Raw genomic sequence first — 21160 nt, forward strand, 5'->3', positions numbered from 1 at the left:
TTGAGCAGGAAGGAAGAGAAGCAGCAAGAATTTTCTCAGTTTCCTGGTTTTCTTCCTTATTAAATCTCTTTCTTTATAGGTCTCTCTCTCTCTCTCTCGCTCTCTATGTTCCTCAAGGTTTGGCCCCACATTGAGGGCATCTATCCATCTCTCCATTTTAACGTCGGCACAAGTTTCCGACGCAGCTCATTTCAATCTGCTTTGCACTTTGCTGACCTCGGTTGTTGTCCTGACCATCTGAGGGTGTGGAGTAGCCTACCTTGCTAATAGAAAGTCTACATACTCCTTGGATTTCGTTGCATTTTATTGTGTTACATAGTGGGATTAAAATTGATTTAACTGTAATTTTTTGTCAACGATCTACACGAAATACTCTAAACTCTAAAGTTAAAGATGAATTAAAAATAAAACAGTAATATGCCTTGATTAGTTAAGCATTCACCCCCCTGAGTCAATACATGTTAGAAGCACATTTGGCAGACGATTACAGCTGTGAGTCTTGTGAGTAAATCTCCTAAGAGCTTCGCCCACCTGTATTGTGCGATATTTGCCCAGTATCCTTTAAAAAAAAAAAGATCTTCAAGCTCTGTCAAGGTGTTGGGGATCATGGCTAGACAGCAATTTTTCAAGTCTTGCCATAGATTTTCAAGCAAATTTAAGTCAAAACTGCAACTTGGTTATTTCCAGAGTCAAGCATACCCATAACATGATGCAGTCACCACCATGCTTGAAAATAAGGAGGGAGTGATGTTTTGGACCAAACATAAGGCTTTGCATTTTGGCCAAAAAGTGTATTCCTTTGCCGTGTTTTTTTGCAATATTGCATTAGTGCCTTATAGCATATATATATGCATGTTTTGGAATATTTTTATTCAGTGTATTTGTATTCTTCTTTTCACTCTGTCATTTAGGTTAGTATTGTGGAGTCACTACAATGTTGTTGAGCCATCTTCAGTTTTCTCCCATCACAGCCATTGAACTCTAACTGTTTTAAAATCACCAATAGCCTCATGGTAACATCCCTGAGCACGCACGCACGCACGCGCACACGCACACACACACACACACAGTTTCATTCCTGTCCTGCAGCTCAGTTCAGAAGGATGACTGTATCTTTGTGTCTGGGTGGTTTAAATACATCATCCACAGCATAATTATTAACTCGGCCATACTTAAAGAGTATTCAATGTCTGATTTGTTATTTTTACCCATCCACCAATCACTGCCCTTCTTTATGAGGCTTTTGAAAAACTCCCTGGTCTTTGTAGTTGAATCTGTGCTTGAAATTCAAAACTTGACTGAGGGACCTTACATATGTGGTATGTATGGGGGACAAAGGAAGGGTTAGTCATTTAAAAATTATGTCAACCCTATTATTTCACACAGAGTGTGTCCATGTAACTTATGTGCTTTTTTTTAAAGCCAAATTTCACTCGTGAACTCATTTAGGCTTGCCTAAACAAAGGGGAGAATACTTATGCAACAACTCTATTTTAGTTATTCAAGTTTTATTAATTTGTTCAAATTTGTTGAATTTTCTATTCACTTTGAGATTATGGAGTAATTTGTGTAGTTTAATGACATCATTTATTTTGTATTTTTTAATCTATTTCAATCCCACTGCATAAACGCAACAACATGTGAAAAAGGTTCACGGGGGTGTGTAGACTTCCTATAGGTACTGCAAGTGGCCCTGGCCTGGTCCTGCCTTAGCTGTGGTTGGTTGGTTCACCTGTGGTTTGACTGTAGGGCTAGAGGCTATGGTCTGTTGATTAGTACTGTACTGGATGTAGGAGTAGCTGGCTATTTACTGAGGCCCTGTTATGTTCATCATGTGTTCTTTCAGCAGCAGAGCAGAGGCAACAAGCTGAGACACGACCAGATACCTCGTGTTCTGTTCTCACAAACACACTGTACATACACACATACATACACACATACATACATACACACACACACACACACACACACACACATACATACATACATACATACATACATACATACATACATACATACATACATACACACATACACACATACACACATACACACATACACACATACACACACACATACATACATACACAAATGTGTGATTACAGTAGAACACACATGTAGTAAGCAAATACACAAACGTTGAAACAGTTACGAAGCCCAGAGGGTCAATCTCAGCAAATCCAAAAGTTAAGGTTATTATTAGTTTCAACCAATTCAAATATACTATTATTCTTTTTTGTTGTCATTTAGCAAACGCTCTTATCCAGAGCGACTTACAGGAGCAATTAGGGTTAAGTGCCTTGCTCAAGGGCACATCGGCAGATTTTTCACCTAGTTGGGGATTCAAACACTGGCCCAACGCTCTTAACCGCTAGGCTACCTGCCACCCAACTTGGCTGGAATTAAAATGGAATTCATGGCAGTGACATAGAGAGAGAAAAATATTCTCCCTGTTGTGAAAGCAGACAGACTGAAAGCTAGTGACAGACATAAAGTCAGCTTCCACCTCCTCTCCTGTGAATGGAAAGGGGATCGACTTGGTGAGGAGGGGGTGGGGGGGAGGGGGGGGGGGGGGTTAGTGAAGTCCCGTAAATTATGATTCAATCAAACACTACTAATACTGTCTGCATGTCTGTGGGAAGTGCCAGTATTACCCAACACGAACAAAGAAACAGGCTGGAGACAGAGTGAGGAAAAGCCCGGAGCCTGGCCACACAGGTAGACCGACAGAGGAAATGAAGGTTACAGAGAGAATGGTTCTAAATACAGGCCAAGTCATAGTCTTTGTCCTCCCCCTCTTTCTGGTCAATCTTTCTGGTAAGCTTCTTGTTTGTTTTTACGAACAGTTAGTTTCCAGTAAGTTTCAGTAAGATCAATCAGGAGGAATTTGTTTGTGTCTTAAACGGAAGTGTGAGTGATGGGGTCTGCAAGTCACATGGAGGGGTTGGGAGAGGAAGAGGAGGAGTGTGTGGTGGTGGAGGTGCTTACCTATAAAGGGAATGGAGGCCATTGCGTCATCCTCTACAGACAGGGGGGCCAGGTTGCCATTGGTACGGTGCGGGGCACCATCTCCTGAGGGGCGAGGGGCGGGGGCAGTCTTGTGGGGTTCAGGGGGGAACACAGGGGGTTCTGTGCCATCTACAGGCAGGGTGTAGTGGGGGTGGCGCATGGCGTGGGCGCTCCTTCGTCCCGTGGGGGGTTTCTCTCTCAGTTTGACTTCCGGGGTCTGAGCTACCACCTCCACCTGGCCTTCCACTGCCCCCCTCTCATGGTTGGTGGGGCGGTAGGCCCTGTCAAGGGGCTCGGGGGTGGTGGAGGCCAGGAGGGATGGAACTGAGGGGACAACACACTCTGGGGGGCTGGTTTTGGGGGTGGGGGCCCAGCTGAGGTGGGGGCCAAGGTAGGAGGGGTCCCTGAAGGAGGGTTGCTGCATGATGCGGCCTGTCTTGCGGTTGAAAGAGGGGCTGTAGCTGCGGTAACCTACTGGCTGGTCGTCCAGGCTCTGTCCGGTGGGCAGACGTCTGCTCTGAGGGGCTGGTTGTTGGGGCTGGGGCTGTGGGTGAGACTGTGAGTGGGGTTGGGGGTGGTTTTTGTGGTGCGGCTGTGCTTGTCGGCTCATAGAGGGGGCCGGTGCAACACCGTAATGGTTCCCCTGCCTCTGGTAGGCCTCAGTCCTGGGTGCTTTCTGTGAGGCCTGCTGCAGCCAGGCGGGCCTCTCGGAACGGGGCGACTCCAGCATCTCCAGCGAGCGGCCATAGCGGTCGTACTGTACCAGCAGGTTCTCCGACCGGGCTCTGCTGCCGTAGAAGGAGGGGTGACTCTGGTCCCGGGCCCCCTCCCAGTCTCCATAGGTCCAAGAAGGGTCCCCGTGGGGGCCTGGGCCCGACTGCTGCAGTAGCATCAGGGTATCCTGGGAGGCGCTGTGGGGCCAGCCGCCCGGACCCCGGCGGTGGCACCCAGGGCCTGTCTCACACAGCCTGTCCTGAGAGTAGCTGCGGTGGCGGTGGTGCATGCTGCCACTGCGGCCCTGGCGCTGCTCAGCAGCTTGGCTGTAGTACCACTCAGACAGGGCCTGTTGGCAGTGCTGGCTGCGGCTGGGGCTCGGCTGGGGAGGGCTGGCCCAGGCCTGGCTGCCCTTCTGGGGCTGAGAGGAGGCGGTGGTGGCAGTGCCAGCAGCATTGTGGTTGACATAGTGGACATGGAGAGGGCTGCTGAGGGGCCCTCCTGAAGAAGAAGATGAGGAGTAGGAGCGGCCCCTGGTCTGTCCCGTAGGCTGCTGCCCGGTCACACCGTACTGGATCTCCTCTGTCCTGTAGGGGGGGCTACTGTGGCCCACGCCCCCCGGCTCTCTGCCCAGTCCCTCCTGCCAGCTGGCCGGGCTGCCCACGGTGGAGCGGTTGTCCAGGGGGGACAAGGGGCTGGCGGAGCCTGCCCAGCGGCTCCAGTTGTCCAGCTGGTTCTGGCCCATGGGGGCCGGGGCCCCGGCGGGAGGCTGGGACTTGGCGCGGGGAGCGTAGCAGAGGGGCGGGGGTACCGGTAGGTTCCGGGCTCCCCCTGTGTAAGGCTCGTTGCCCCTCAGGTAGGCATCCTGGGAGTATGCCTGTAGGTGGAGACAGAGAGGAAGAGAGGTGAGACACAAATAGGAGGAGTTCAGGTGACGAACAGAGGTCAGAGGTCAGAGGGGAGGAAGGAGCGGGATCAGTAGATGGACTCAATGATTCAATACAACTGCTTTGACAGTCACAGGGTTGACCGGCACAGCATTCCACTAAAGCACCTTGTTAACTATGATGTTGCAGAGCAAGCGACGTCGAGAATCATCTGTGTTCATCCTCCTACCACCTCAGTCTGCTCAGCCACAGTGACTCTCAGGGGCCCCAACTCAGCCTCCAACACAAACACAGCTACTCGTTAGCTGCAGGCACTAGCACGCGCCTTGAGCAAGAGCCACAACACAGCAACCGTCTGCAGCCCCACAGACCCACAGCAATGTTCCGAATACACCACTGCAACAAAACACTGACTTAAAACAACAGCAAATCTGGATCTATTAAAAACCAGCACAGAGTCTCACTGCTACAACCAGCTTGATCCAATACACCCGCAACAACAACACACAGATCTGAAGCATCGTTCAGCGTTCCGCCCCTCAAGCGACAGCCGCAACACCGATTAAGAAACTACAAAGCCACAGACTTAAAACATCTTTGCCCAAAATGAATTCACATCAAAAGGCAACACTTACAGATGAAGTGTTCAGCTGGTGTTCAGGCTTCACCTCAGAGAGCAGGGCAGGCCCACACTCAGTCTGGCAGTGTCTCTCAGGCTCAATACTGGCTTGAAGTCACTCACAGCAGAAGAGGAGAGGAGGGGAACTCCTCAATGCACCATTCTGTTTGCTTCCCACAGACACTAACACTCCCGTCGCTACGATTTACCACTCTCCTTCGTTCTCGAGGTTGTGTCGCAACTTCTTCGTTACACTCCTTTTTTTGTCTCTCTCGCTGTTCTTTTCTGCTATCTGTCGAACTTTCTTCTTCGTTCAGTATGCTGTCCTCAGACAAGCCTTTCCAAAGTCCCTCTTCCCTCTCTCTCTCTCTCCCTCACTCTACCCTGTGGGAGGGTGGAAGGGGGCGTAACTAGTGCTGGTGATGTCACCATTGGAATGCAACCGATGCCCATGGTGCAGTGAGGGGCGGAGTGAGAGGAGAGAAGGGTGGAGGAGTGGAGTGGTAAGGGAGTGGTAGTGGGGTTGAAGGAGGGCAGTATTTGGAAGGGGAAAGAAAGGGTGCTTGGTGGGTAGGGGTTTGTGTGTGTGTGAGAGAGAGAGAGATAATTGTGAGAGAGAGAGATAAATGGGGGGAGAGAGAGAAGCCCAGGTCGGGCGCCCAGGTCGGGGAGGTTGTGTCAGCGTTCTTGCCCATGGGTTGCTCCTCCTGGTCCAGAGGAGAGGCGGTGACATGCTCTGCTCTGCATGTCTGGTCATGTGTGTAAGTGGTGGAGCAATTTATGGACTGAGGCAAAGTGTGTGTGTTACGCTTCTACAGAACTTTGCATAATAGCTTGAATGAAAGTGTGTTGTAATCCAGCTACAGACTAGAAAGCATCTGCGTCACAGTGAGGTCACAGTGAAGCTAGTTCCTGAGAGTTTAGAATTTCAACTCAAAGCAATGGAATGACAAGAACGACTATATCCAAGATGTTATCTCTCCGTAGTATTAGTATTCTTAAAATCAATTCATTTATCAGGAGAGAGTGAGTATTTCTATTAGGGTGTAGGGTGGCAGAAATATCATACTCACACTTACCAGCTGGAGAACATCTTCATCTTTTGGCATTATAGAGAGCTCCAACACACTCTCACTGTGGAGAGAACGAGAAGAAAGGCGAGAGGGACAAGGAAGGGAGAGGGCAAAGAGAGGGGGAACCGAAGAGAGGGGAGAGAATGAGGAAGGGGAGAAGGGAAAAAGGAACACAGATGGAACGATAGAAAAACAATTATAATTCCACATTTTTTCCCAAACTCATCATGTTACGGTAAGAGAACACTTTTCCCCCAGTTGTGACGAAGGGTTTTGTTTTGCTTTGAGATGAGTTGATCAGCAACCATGTCACAGGAGACCCTGTTGACGATGACCCTGGTGACTCTACTGCTCTCAGTGGATGTGCTCTGTACACTCATTGCGCCAAGCTATTCTCTTTAGGAGGATGTACTCACACAAGTCAAGGAAGACTTACTCAACTGAACATGTTCCACATTCCAGAATGTTGCTGTACATACATAAAACATACATGTCTCGTAGATAAACAACACCCACACATATAGTGCATTCGGAAGGTATTCAGACCCCTTGACTTTTTCCACGTTGTTACATTACAGGCTAAAAAGGATTAAATAAAAAATGTTCCTCATCAGTCTACACACAATACCTCATAAAGACAAAGCGAAGTTTTTGCAAATGTATAAAAAAAACGAACAGAAATACATAATTTACGTAAGTATTCAGACCGTTTGCTATGAGACTCGAAATTGAGCTCAGGTGCATCCTGTTTCCATTGATCATCCTTGAGATGTTTCTACAACTTGATTGGAGTCCACCTGTGGTAAATTCAGATGGTTGGACATGATTTGGAAAGGAACACACCTGTCTATATAAAGTCCCACAGTTGACAGTGCATGTCGGAGCAAAAACCAGGCCACAAGGTCGAAGGAATTGTCCGTAGAGCTCCAAGACAGGATTGTGTCGAGGCACAGATCTGGGGAAGGGTACCAAAAGATGTCTGCAATATTGAAGGTCTTCAAGAACATAGTGGCCTCCATCATTCTTAAATGGAAGACGTTTGGAACCACCAAGACTCTTCCTAGAGCTGGCCGCCCGGCCAAACTGAGCAATCGGGGGAGAAGGGCCTTGCAAGGTTAGGGAGGTGAGAAGGGCCTTGGTCTGACAGAGCTCCAGAGTTCCACTGTGGAGATGGGAGAACCTTCCAGAAGAACAACCATCAGAGAGGGAGAGAGAAAAAAGGGTTGAGAGCATCAGAGGTGAAGGAACAGGTGTTCTTACGTATTCCAGAAGCTGGATGTGGAGGTCCTGGGCTGGTGTGATTTTTTCCGCGTTCACTGACTAGACGCTAGCTAAGTTAACGTTGTTTTGTTCTTTTTGTTTCACTCTGCCTACAAACACGCTAGATTATTCAGAATTCATTGAAGCGCTTGAAAGATTCATTGACGAGAGATACTTACGAACTCAAAGAAACATGTCACTGGTTTCGGAGGATTCAAGCATTAAGGACAACAAATGCAATCAACAAAACAAACCAAAGCCAAGTTGGCCAAGCGGTATCAACGATGGAACCAAACCATCCCCAAGCAAGAGGGCGCACAGGGAGAGTGGGGAGAGGTTTACTGATATGGATGCTAACTTGTTAAAATCCATCAATGAAAGGCTTGCCAAACTTGATATCTTGGATATTTTACGAGACGATATCAATGCATTATGTGCCAGTCTAGAATTCAGCCAATGTCAGATGGATGATCTAAGGAAAGAGAACACGGTGCTGAAAGGTACTGTAGACTCTATTCATGGCAAGGTGGAGGTGGTGCAAAGGGAGAACAAACAACTTAAAGAAACCTTGCTTGTTGATGTACAGTGTCGATCAATGCGGGACAATCTAATATTTTCAAGGATACCAGAGAATGACAGCAGCAGAGGCTGTGAGGACACTGTCCGAGACTTTATGTCAACTCAACTGAAACTGCCCACTGATGTTGGGTGTAATGTCACTTTCTCCAGAGTCCATAGAATGGGTAAGGCCTCTGTGAATAGGCCACAGGCTATTATTGCATGTTTTGACAAATTTAAGCGAAAGGAAATGACGAAGAGCAGGGGCAGAGAACTCAGAAACACTGATTTTGGAATGAATGATCACTTCCCCGCAGAGATCAATGAAAGGATTTTTTTTTATCCCATCATGAAGGAAAAGTGTTGCCTGAATCAACAAGTCTCCATGGTGATGGATAAACTTTACATCAACGGGCAATTGTATCGGGACTCTAGAGTAACTCCCTGGCTATTTTAATTCAATCTTCAAATCTGAGTTTGTGAGTTGTAGTGGATCATGACAACTTTAACTATAACGAATACATGCTCTATTGATCTGCACTTGACAAGGAAGGGGTTGCATATAGCTCAGGTTAATGTACAGTTGAAGGCGGAAGTTTACATACACTTAGGTTGGAGTCATTATAACTCGTTTTTCAACCACTCCACAAATTTCTTGTTAACAAACTATAGTTTTGGCAAGTCGGTTAGGACATCTACTTTGTGCATGACACAAGTAATTTTTCCAACAATTGGTTACAGACAGATTATTTCACTCATAATTCACTGTATCACAATTCCAGTGGGTCAGAAGTTTACATGCACTAAATTGACTGTGCCTTTAAACAGCTTGGAAAATTCCAGAAAATTATGTCATGGCTTTAGAAGCTTCTGATAGGCTAACTGACAACATTTGAGTCAATAGGAGGTGTACCTGTGGATGTATTTCAAGGCCTACCTTCAAACTCAGTGCCTCTTTGCTTGACATCATGGGAAAATCAAAAGATATCAGCCAAGACCTCAGAAGAAAAATGGTAGACCTCCACATGTCTGGTTCATCATTGGGAGCAATTTCTAAATGCCTGAAGGTACCAAGTTCATCTGTACAAACAATAGTACGCAAGTATAAACACCATGGGACCACACAGCCGTCATACCGGTCAGGAAGGAGACACATTCTGTCTCCTAGAGATGAACGTACTTTGGTGCGAAAAGTGCAAATCAATCCCAGAACAACAGCAAAGGACCTTGTGAAGATGCTGGAGGAAACAGGTACAAAAGTATCTATATCCACAGTAAAACGAGTCCTACAGTGAGGGAAAAAAGTATTTGATCCCCTGCTGATTTTGTACGTTTGCCCACTGACAAAGAAATTATCAGTCTATAATTTTAATGGTAGGTTTATTTGAACAGTGAGAGACAGAATAACAACAAAATAATCCAGAAAAACGCATGTCAAAAATGTTATAAATTGATTTGCATTTTAATGAGGGAAATAAGTATTTGATCCCCTCTCAATCAGAAAGATTTCTGACTCCCAGGTGTCTTTTATACAGGTAACGAGCTGAGATTAGGAGCACACTCTTAAAGGGAGTGCTCCTAATCTCAGTTTGTTACCTGAATAAAAGACACCTGTCCACAGAAGGAATCAATCAATCAGATTCCCAACTCTCCACCATGGCCAAGACCAAAAAGCTCTCCAAGGATGTCAGGGACAAGATTGTAGACCTACACAAGGCTGGAATGGGCAACAATACCATCGCCAAGCAGCTTGGTGAGAAGGTGACAACAGTTGGTGCGATTATTCGCAAATGGAAGAAACACAAAAGAACTGTCAATCTCCCTCGGCCTGAGCCTCCATGCAAGATCTCACCTCGTGGAGTTGCAATGATCATGAGAACGGTGAGGAATCAGCCCAGAATTACATGGGAGGATCTTGTCAATGATCTCAAGGCAGCTGGGACCATAGTCACCAAGAAAACAATTGGTAACACACTACGTCATGAAGGACTGAAACCCTGCAGCGCCAGCAAGGTCCCCCTGCTCAAGAAAGCACATATATATCCCTGTCTGAAGTTTGCCAATGAACATCTTAATGATTGAGAGGACAACTGGGTGAAAGTGTTGTGGTCAGATGAGACCAAAATGGAGTTCTTTGGCATCAACTCAACTCGCCGTGTTTGGAGGAGGAGGAATGCTGCCTATGACCCCAAGAACATCATCCCCACCGTCAAACATGGAGGTGGAAACATTATGCTTTGGGGGTGTTTTTCTGCTAAGGGGACAGGACAACTTCACCGCATCAAAGGGATGATGGACGGGGCCATGTACCGTCAAATCTTGGGTGAGAACCTCCTTCCCTCAGCCAGGGCATTGAAAATGGGTCGTGGATGGGTATTCCAGCATGACAATGACCCAAAACACATGGCCAAGGCAACAAAGGAGTGGCTCAATAAGAAGCACATTAAGGTCCTGGAGTGGCCTAGCCAGTCTCCAGACCTTAATCCCATAGAAAATCTGTGGAGTGAGCTGAAGGTTTGAGTTGCCAAACGTCAGCCTCGAAACCTTAATGACTTGGAGAAGATCTGCAAAGAGGAGTGGGACAAAATCCCACCTGAGATGTGAGCAAACCTGGTGGCCAACTACAAGAAACTTCTGACCTCTGTGATTGCCAACAAGGGTTTTGCCACCAAGTACTAAGTCATGTTTTGCAGAGGGGTCAAATACTTATTTCCCTCATTAAAATGCAAATCAATTTATAACATTTTTGACATGCGTTTTTCTGGATTTTTTGTTGTTATTCTGTGTCTCACTGTTCAATTAAACCTACCATTAAAATTATAGACTGATCATTTCTTTGTCAGTGGGCAAACGTACAAAATCAGCAGGGGATCAAATACTTTTTTCCCTCACTGTATATTGACATGACCTGAAAGGCCGCTTAGCAAGGAAGAAGCCACTGCTCCAAAACCGCTATAAAAAAAGCCAGACTACGGTTTGCAACTGCACATGGGGACAAAGATCATACTTTTTGGAGAAATGTCCTCTGGTCTGATGAAACAAAAATAGAACTGTTTGGCCATAATGACCATCGTTATGTTTGGAGGAAAAAGGGGGAGGCTTGCAAGCCGAAGAACACCATCCCAACCGTGAAGCACGGGGGTGGCAGCATCATGTTGTGGGGGTGCTTTGCTGCAGGAGGGACTGGTGCACTTCACAAAGAGGGCAAATTATGTGGATATATTGAAGCATCACCTCAAGACATCAGTCAGGAAGTTAAAGCTTGGTCGCAAATGGGTCTTCCAAATGGACAATGACCCCAAGCATACTTCCAAAGTTGTGGCAAAATGGCTTAAGGACAACAAAGTCAAGGTATTGGAGTGGCTATTACAAAGCCCTGACCTCAATCCTATAGAAAATTTGTGGGCAGAACTGACAAAGTGTGTGCGAGCAAGGAGGCCTACAAACCTGACTCAGTTACACCAGCTCTGTCAGGAGGAATGGGCCAAAATCCACCCAACTTATTGTGGGAAGCTTGTAGAAGGCTACCCGAAACATTTGACCCAAGTTCAACAATTTTAAAGGCAATGCTACCAAATACTAATTGAGTGTATGTAAACTTCTGACCCACTGGGAATGTGATGAAAGAAATAAAAGCTGAAATAAATCACTCTACTATTATTCTGACATTTCACATTCTTAAAATAAAGTGGTGATCCTAACTGTCCTAAGACAGGGAATTTGTACTAGGATTAAATGTCAGGAATTGTGAAAAACAGAGTTCAAATTTATTTTGCTAAGGTATATGTAAACTTCCGACTTCAACTGTATGTAGCCTTCCTAACAAAATACATGAGGTTTTTAACTTGGTCAACATAAATAATATTCATATTTTGGCTTTGACCGAAATGCATTTAGATGCATCTGTAAATGATGAGCAAATAAATATTCAAGGATATCATCTACTTAGAAGAGACAGGAATAGGAATGGTTGGGGTGTAGCACTGTACATTCAGAATCATATACCTTTTAAGAGGAGGGATTACCTTAATGTATGTCAAATAGATGCACTATGGGCTCAAGTACATCTGCCTCACCAGGCAGCCATATAGGTGGGATGTGTGTATAGACCTCCTAGTTCTAAGGTGTCCTATCTGGATGACTTATGCACTGGGTTTGATCAGGCCACAGATAGCAACAGAGATGTATTTATCTTGGGTGATTTTAATATAAATTGGAAGGATCACAATAATTTGAATAGAACAAAATTGATGAGATATGCCGAGAACTGTGGTTTGAAACAAATGGTTAATGATACTACTAGATCATCAAGTTGGGTCATCGTTCAAACACATGCATTGATCTGATCTCCTGTAGTATACCATTGCAATGCTTAAAAGCCAGATCAATGCCAGTGGGCTGGACAGACCATAATATTATGACCATAACCATGAACACCAAGGTTCCAAAGAAACCCCCAAGGATTGTGGTCAAGAGACATTTTTAAACATTTAATCATGAGCTATTTCAAAATGATTTGGCTGCTGTACCCTGGGAGCTGATTTATCTAGAGGATGATTTAAATCACACTACAGAATGTTTTATTGATTTGCTCACTGAGGTAATGGACCATCATGCACCAGTAAGAAAGAGTACAGTTGGGGCTTGTCCATATCCATGGATTGATGATCAACTGGGTGAGGTTTTTTTCTCAAAGAAATATGGCAAAAGCCTTAGCAGCCAAATCTGAACCAGAAATTGATGAACAGAATTATAGAACATTACGTAGTTATGCAGTTAAATTGAATCGTAAGAAAAAAACTGTATTTTACAACAATGCTTTTATTGATTGTAAAAATGATTGTAAAAAGGTATGGAATACAGTTAAGGGCTTACTTGGTACATCTATCTCATCATGCCCATCTAGTGTGGAGGTTGACGGAAGAACAATAACAAAACCAGCTGACATTGCCAATCATTTTGCAGATTCTTTTACAAAAAATGTTTATTTACTGAGCAATAATGTAAACACACATTCTTCCAAACAAGCTATTGTCCAATGGATTGATGATCATATTATGAGCAACAAGACCTGCTCTTTTAGTCTACAAATGGTGTCAGTAGAGGAGGTGTTGAACCTATTGAAGTCATTACCCGATGGTAAATCTACAGGTTATGATCTTATTGACAATATTTTACTTCGCTATGCTGCTCCCCAGATTGCAGCTCCACTGAAATACATATTTAATTGGTCACTGGAAAAGGGGATGTTTGCAAATGTATGGAAGCATGCTAAACTGTGTCCTATTCCGAAAGACAGCAAAGAACCCATTACTCCTGGCAATAGTCGACCAATTAGTAACCTCCCTTCACTCAGTAAGATATTGGAGGGTATTGTGAGTAGACAAATATGGGAGTACATGGAAAAGAATGATCTGATTACATCCAATCAGCGTGCTTATTGCAAAAACCATTCCACTACCACTGCATTGGTTGACATGACTGACCAGTGGCTCAATGATATGGATAATGGCAGGTTTGTAGGTGTAATATTTTTAGATTTTAGTGCAGCATTTGATTTAGTGGATCATGAAATCATTTTGACAAAATTAATGCATTATGGTTTTAAGGAGGTAGCAATGAATTGGGTACAGTCATATCTAACTGACAGGAAACAGTCCATCTATATCAATGGTTCATTTTCTTCCCCTCATGCTTTAAACTGTGGAATACCGCAGGGCAGCTGCCTTGGGCCACTTCTTAATTTAATATCTACCAACAACCTTCCATATGCCTTATCTGAAACTCAAGCTACTATATTTGCAGATGATACTACAATTTATACAGCAAGACAATCAGTTCAACAGGTACAGCAAGCTTTACAAGGAGATTTGGAGAATATCAGGGAGTGGGTTTGCCGGAACAAACTTGTTTTAAACACCAAGAAAACCAAAGTTATGTTGGTCTGTTCCACTAAGGAAAGGCCAACACAGCATGGGATACAATTAAGTTTTGGGGGAGTACAAATTGAGGAAGTGGCAGAAACCAAACTACTGGGGGTGCAGCTAGACAACTGCTTATCATGGTTGTCTCAAATAACTAATCTATGTAAAAAATAAAAAATAAAACAGCATGCATGATCAGAAGGATAGCTAAATATTTACCAGGGAAGATTCTTAAGCAAATAACCCAAGCCTTAATTGAGAGTCAGGTGAACTACTGTTCTGTGGTCTGGGGAAATGCATCAGCAAGTGAAATTAGGAGGCTGCAGATTGCACAGAACAAAGCAGCAAGGATTGTTTTAAAGGTGGAGATATGGTTCTTCTGTTGTAGTCATGCACAATGCTCTTGGTTGGTCATCAATCAACAAGATAATTGAAAAAAACATGCTTATTTTATTTCATAATATACACCATTTAAAACGGCCAAACTCTATTCACAATGGTATTCAGTTGGTAAGAGACAGACATTCAGTAAATACTAGGAACAGATTGTCCATAGATTGTGTTATCCAGACAGAAAAGAGAAATGGGCAAAATAACTTTTCGATTTAGAGCAATAAAGAAATTGAAAAATGTAACTGAGCAAATCATAAACCTTTCAATATATAAATGTAAACAATACTTTAAAACCATTTCAATATAATACATAGGAAAGTTGTGCTGGAATATGGTAGATGAAGAATCAATATATCTTTTTAGACTAAGTATTTATCGGGTCAATATGTTAGTGTATTTTGTCTGTTTGTAACAGTGTGTTATATGTGAAAATGTGATCGTATTATAAATTGTATTTTAATGTTTAAGGACTCTTGGAAGATTAGTCCAAATTAGGACTAAAAGAGATCCAAATCAAATCAAATCTCTGCAGCACTCCACCAATCAGGCCTTTATGGTAGAGTGGCCAGACGGAAGACACTCCTCAATAAAAGGCACAACAGCCCACTTGGAGTTTGCCAAAAGGCACCTAAAAGACTCTCAGACCATGAAAAACAAGATTCTCTGGTCTGATGAACCAAGATTGAACTATTTGGCCTGAATGCCAAGCGTCACGTCTGGAGGAAACCTGGTGCCATCCCTATGGTGAAGCATGGTGTTGGCAGTATCATGCTGTGGGGATGTTTTTCAGCTGCAGGGACTGGGACACTAGTCAGGATTGAGGGAAAGATGAACGGAGCAAAGTACAGAGAGATCCTTGATGAAAACCTGCTCCAGAGAGCTCAGGACCTCAGACTGGGGCGAAGGTTCACCTTCCAACAGGACAACAACCCTAAGCACACAGCCAGGACAACGCAGGAGTGGCTTCGGAGTAAGTCTCTGAATGTCCTTGAGTGGCCCAGCCAAAGTCCAAACTTGAACATCGCTGGAGAGACCTGAAAATAGCTGTGCAGCGATGCTCCCCATTCAACCTGACAGAGCTTGAGAGGATCTGCAGAGAAAAATGGGATTAGCTCCCCAAATACAGGCGTGCCAAGCTTGTAGAGGCATACCCAAGAAGGCTCGACGCTGTAATCGCTGCCAAAGGTGTTTCAACAAAATACTGAGTCAATGGTCTGAACACTTATGTAAATGTTACATTTCAATGTATTTTTTATTCACCCTCTGAATAGCACACATACACAATCCGTGTCTCAAATTGTCTCAAGTCTTAAAAATCCTTCTTTAATCTGACCCCTCCCCTTTATCTACACTGATTGACATGGATTGAACGCATTTCTAAAAAAATCTTTTTTTTTTGTCATTATGGAGTATTGTGTGTAGATTGATGAGGGGAAAAAAAACAATTTCATCCATTTTAGAATTAGGCTGTAACGTAACAAAATGTGGAAAAAGTCAAGGGGTCTGAATACTTTCCGAATGCATTTTACATACTGTGGGTACACACAGACACACACACACGCACACGCAGTACAGTGGCTCTTACCTGTTCTGTATGAGGGCGATCACCTGGGAGTAGGTTTTCCCCAGGACACTCTCTCCATTCACCTTCACCAGCCGATCCCCTGCATCACACATACATACATATTTAAATCACAGTAGGACCAAACACAGCACAGATATTTAGTGATACACTCTCAATTACAAAAGAAAAAGGGAGCAACCCCTCCACCCCCATCACTGACCCCCGACGACCCCCCAAACCCCACCCCCCAGACACAGGACACCAGCAGAGGGACATCCTGGTGGGTCAGGTCAGGGGAGGGAAGGTCAGGGAGACCCCAGACCCAGACTTCCTGCTGGGGGATGGGTGGGGGATGGCTGAGAGGGGGGTTTGGTAGGCACTGAGGATTTGTGTATGGAAATATAGAACTATGTGCTTGCAGTAGGTGCTGTGAAGTCGGGAAGGACAAGGTGTCACCTAGGGGTTTGTTGTGTGTTGACATACCGGATCGTAAGCCTGAGGCAAAATGCTTGAATCTGTTTGTGTGTTTGGCAGGAGAAGGGATGATTCATTTGTTATGTGTTAGTGTGTGGATGTGTTTTGGTGGTGCAAGTATGTGTGTGTATGTTTGAGACTGTGTATATATTTATATAGGAGTAATGGTTTAGCTTGGCTGGGCTGCAGGGAGAGGAATGCTGCCCAGCTTAGCCTGCAAGACACAACAGGAAAACGTTTGCTGGGTATTTGTCAGTCTGTGTCATTCCGTTCTGATTAGTATCATTACTAATTTCCTAAGACAATAATGCAACTTTAATGTGTGTGTGTTTTTGCTGAACATGGACTGGTTAGTATCCTTGTTGAATCACTGGAAGCACCTGACTCCCTCTCCCTCTCATCATCTATGTTTGATCACGTCTGATGCTCTTAAGGTTATTTCCATTGCAAATCAGACTGTTCCCGCACACACTCAATCTCCCGTCCCTCTCGTTCTCTTTCAAACAGACATTTTCCTCACCTGTACACAAGCCACCCTGGTGAGCGGGACCTCGCTCTCTCACATTCTTGACAAATATGGTGTCCATTGGCTCCAACCTACTTCTCCCTACGTGGAACATGCAGGATGTTACTGTCACTTCATTCTTCAATGGATTAAATAGGACCTGATGATAACTATTAAATAGATCATTGCCCACTGGGCACAGACGTCAATTCGTCGTCTATTCAATGTTGGTTCAAGGAGGACAACTCTATGCACAGGTCCAAGTGGCTAGAGGGGCGGTGACATCATCGAGAGACCAGAGTCTAGTGGTGATGGTGTAGACTGAGGGAGGTAACTTACCCTTCCCATTCCCGTTCTCCTCGTCCTGTGAAGACAATGAAAAACCACATCAACACTGATATCCAGGCCCATACAGACAATGTTACCCAGGGAACAAAGCGCCATGGCAACCTAAACACCTGTTCCCAGAACGTCCACCTCTTTCCAGGAAACCAGAATGACACGGATATTAGGAAGGGTAGAGTCGGGTGAGGAAACAGCCATGACGCCTTAAACTAGTGTACAACAGAAGTGTATTGGTGTGCACCACAGACACTGTGCATGAGCAAGAGCTCAGGGGACACTCTTGAACGTTTGACAGCTTCCATTCACACCAACAACCGCACGTGCACACCAGAGGAGGCTGGTGGGAGGAGCTATAGGAGGATGGGCTCATTGTAGCGGCTGGAATGGAATAAATGCAACAGAGTCTAACATGTCCTCCTATAGCTCCTCCCAACAGCCTCTGGTGTGCACGTGCGGTTGTTGGTGTGAATGGAAGCTGTCAAACGTTCAGAGTGTCCCCTGAGCTCTCGCTCATGCAGTGTCTGTCTCTTCGCAAAACAAAAGGCAGTTCAACCATGTAGCTCTTCTTTTACAAGCTGATTAGTGAGGAGTGACTTCCCTGGTATCCCAGCCGGGTCTCTCAGACAAACAGACCTGTTCTGGTTTATGAGCTCCTAACGTTCAGCACACACACACAGCAGAGACACTCAGACGGATTTGACTGTCTGCAGGTGGTGATGTCATACACAGAGCCAAACACGTGTAGTTGTCTGCGTCAGACAGACGAGGGCAGCACTGAGCACACAGTCTATTCTATCATAGGTGCTGTTTGATAGGGTGATAGACTGATGTAGGCGTGCGCACGCACACACACACACACACTGAGCTGAGTGGATGGTTTGGAGTGACTGGCTCCTGTCTGGCTTTAGGCAGAGCTGAGTGGGCTCATTCCTGCCTCCACAAACAATAGTGTGGGTTTATGGCCAGAGAAAGGAGGGCTGCAGCCCCAGAATAGAGCCATGAGCCAGGGACGCTCCCCAGCTGAGCTGACCACCCCTGTCTGGACACACGTGGGCCTGGGGTGGGGCTGAGGACCGAGAGATGGAGGTGTACTATCCTCATCTCTACATCTCTCTCAGATTATCTCTCTCCCTGTGGATATAGATGTAGGGTTAGGGACAGCTGCCGTGCATGCACTGATCAGTCCGTTAGGACAATCATCAGGCATGTGTCCATGATGAAGGGAGTCACATCATACAGGTCTTTGATGGGGCCCTAATGAGGGGCAGTCACCCCTGAGGCCCCTTCAGATGGGTAGGGACAGAGGGCTGCGTTCTCTGTGCCACTCGCTGCCCCTCACAGCAGCATGTGACCCTGGGGACAGGACAGGGCAGGCAGCAGTGGGCCCATTGTCCGTGGTGGTCCTGGTAGAGGGCATGGTACTGCCGGTCCAGGCTGGGGGTAATGTGAGAGTGGTATCAGGCGGGCCAGGACAACAGAGCCTATTGACACTGAGTGTCTCTCAAATGGCACCCTATTCCCTTTATAGTGCACTACTTTTAACCAGGGCCCATTGGGCTGTGGTCTAAAGTAGTACACTATATAGGGAATAGGGTGCCATTTTTTGGACGCACCCACTGTGCCCTGTCCTGACTGCAGCTGCTGGGCTGGGGGCTGAAGGGGGGAGGGGGTTCATCATAATAGGGCCCTTGTTTCGGCTGGCTGTAACCCCCCCCCCCCCCGTCCCCCTCCCCCGTCGCTCTATTCCACATCTGTAGCTCTGTCTTCCCCCACACCTCAGAGAACAAAACAAAAACACCCACCGGGATGATGTTTTTTCTGAGGAGATTGTTATCCATGATGCTGAATGGCTGTATAGTTAAGACAGAACATATATTTCAGGAAACACTGTTGTTGTCCCTGTACTGTTTCTTTCTTTTGGAAAAAGGAAAACGTGAGCCAAAAGATACACTGGCAGTGGTAGCATTGTCTGTCCACAGACGGTAAGACAGACTGCTAATGGAACTCTCTCTCTCTCCTTAAATCGGTCATACGGGAGTATGGAGGGTTGTGTATCACCGGAGTTGCATCCCCTTCTGTCCTTCGCTTGTTTATCCATCTCTACTCTAATGACAGGGCTCTTCTTATGGTATCCATCTGTCTGTCGCTAATCTGATTAACTCATATCAGTCGACCCCAACACTTTAATTGGCTACGCTTGTTCAGTCCCTGCATTTAATTGGCTATGCTTGGCTTTTCCCCCCATTGTGTCCTGATTCTCTTGACCTTACTGCTCCTGTGTTCGGATCGACCTACGACCTTCCTGCCCTGTGATCTGATTGGTCCCGTCTTACTGCCTACTACAGCTCCAGTGATATGAGAGCCTATCTGCCCATATGATATGATTGGCTCAGTCTTAAAGGGATAATCCACCCTAGAAATGAAATGTGACGTGATACTTCATCAAGATACGGTTCTCATCACTGGAGAGGAGAACCTTTCATAACGCTTTTAAAACAATTATCTGAACACTATGGGCATACTTGTGTAGAACACATCCATCTGTCTATATCGTCACAACAAAATCTGTATTTTGTTGAAATGTCCTCAAAGTTCACAGTGCACCGTCTGTTTAATATCTTTTCTTCTTTCAACTACCATGGCACAAACCTGTTTTCTCCTCTAGTCTCCCTGCGAGTTGCCATAGCAACCAGACTCGCACAGCTTTCAGCTAGAAACTCTACCAGGCCGAACATGGTGATATTGTAACTCCTAAATAAAGCAACACCTCACGGTACAACGCCTCTCCCCTATTTGACCTAGATAGTTTGTGTGTATGTATTGATATGTAGGCTACGTATGCCCCATTTTTAAATTGATGTAGTTCTGTCCTTGAGCTGTTCTTGTCTATTAATGTTCTGTATTATGTCTTGTTTCATGTTTTGTGTGGACCCCAGGAAGAATAGCTGCTGCTTTCGCAACAGATAATGGGAATCCTAATAAAATACCAAAATTGATAGTGCAGTTTGTTTCTGGGATTTTACAACTAGCTACTGTAACTACTTCACATGCTGATATTGACTTTGGTATTATGGTGTGTAGAATTTTTTTCTAGCTAGCTGCCTAGCTAGCCAGCCAGCCTTTCTGGAGAGAGCATTGCATTATGGGGTTTGTAGTCGACTTGATCTCTGCAGATTGACAAGAATGATTTTTTTGCTTCCTAATTTATTATACATTTTTCTTCACAACATATGTTGCTCTTAGATATTAGCGTTATTTAACAATGTAAATCATAGGAATTTGTAGATCTGAGTGGATTATTCTTTTTAAAGCCCCCTGTTGTTGTGTCCAGTGGTGGTACCTTGAGGCTGGTGTGCAGGGCAGACTCTGGTGGGTAGACGATGAAGTGGCGCAGCGTGAAGCCAAAGCCCTGTGAGTTCTTCTGGAGTAGTAGCGTCCGGGGGCCTTGCCAGCCAACGCCGACCCCCTCTCCTCCAGCCCCCATCGCAGGCCGAGGGTTGTCGCCGGCCGAGGAGAGCCCATCTCTCCACCCCTTTGCCTGTTGAACAGAGAGAGAATAAAAACATGTGAGACTCAGGTCATATCCCCAAAACAATCACTTATGTCACCCCTCCAACGGTCAACACTCCATTAGTACTTAACCAGTTCCTCCTTCCACCAAGTATTCCCAGGAAAAAGTTTCAGAACTTTATGGAACTGGCACAAATCCATGCTATACTTGGAGCCATAGCAACAAGAGACAAACCCCAGAGTGACATCCCCATTTAATGGGCTGCTGGTTACTTCATTAGTGACTTCCCCTGCAGGCAAGAATAGGAATGTGTCTGTTTCTGTC

At 45.3% G+C, this 21160-nt stretch overlaps 1 protein-coding gene across 10 annotated transcripts in view; it reads right to left on the bottom strand.

Moving 5' to 3' along the window:
- Window positions 1–21160, bottom strand: part of LOC115197412 (rho GTPase-activating protein 23) — a 91525-nt gene that overhangs the window by 17429 nt on the left and 52936 nt on the right. For 9 of the 10 annotated variants that reach the window (XM_029758976.1, XM_029758960.1, XM_029758969.1 and 6 more), the window contains exons 2-7: window positions 20666–20863; window positions 17320–17344; window positions 16996–17082; window positions 16023–16101; window positions 6303–6363; window positions 2989–4600 (exon numbers count right to left, since the gene is read on the bottom strand). In XM_029758976.1, coding sequence (XP_029614836.1) covers window positions 2989–4600; window positions 6303–6363; window positions 16023–16101; window positions 16996–17082; window positions 17320–17344; window positions 20666–20863 — 2062 coding nt within the window. The remainder of the gene's footprint in view (window positions 1–2988; window positions 4601–6302; window positions 6364–16022; window positions 16102–16995; window positions 17083–17319; window positions 17345–20665; window positions 20864–21160) is intronic. The other variant, XM_029758921.1, reaches the window with a different exon arrangement.

The sequence above is a fragment of the Salmo trutta genome, chromosome 1 (assembly GCF_901001165.1).
Source record: "Salmo trutta chromosome 1, fSalTru1.1, whole genome shotgun sequence".
In the NCBI taxonomy this organism is placed as follows: Eukaryota; Metazoa; Chordata; class Actinopteri; order Salmoniformes; family Salmonidae; genus Salmo; species Salmo trutta.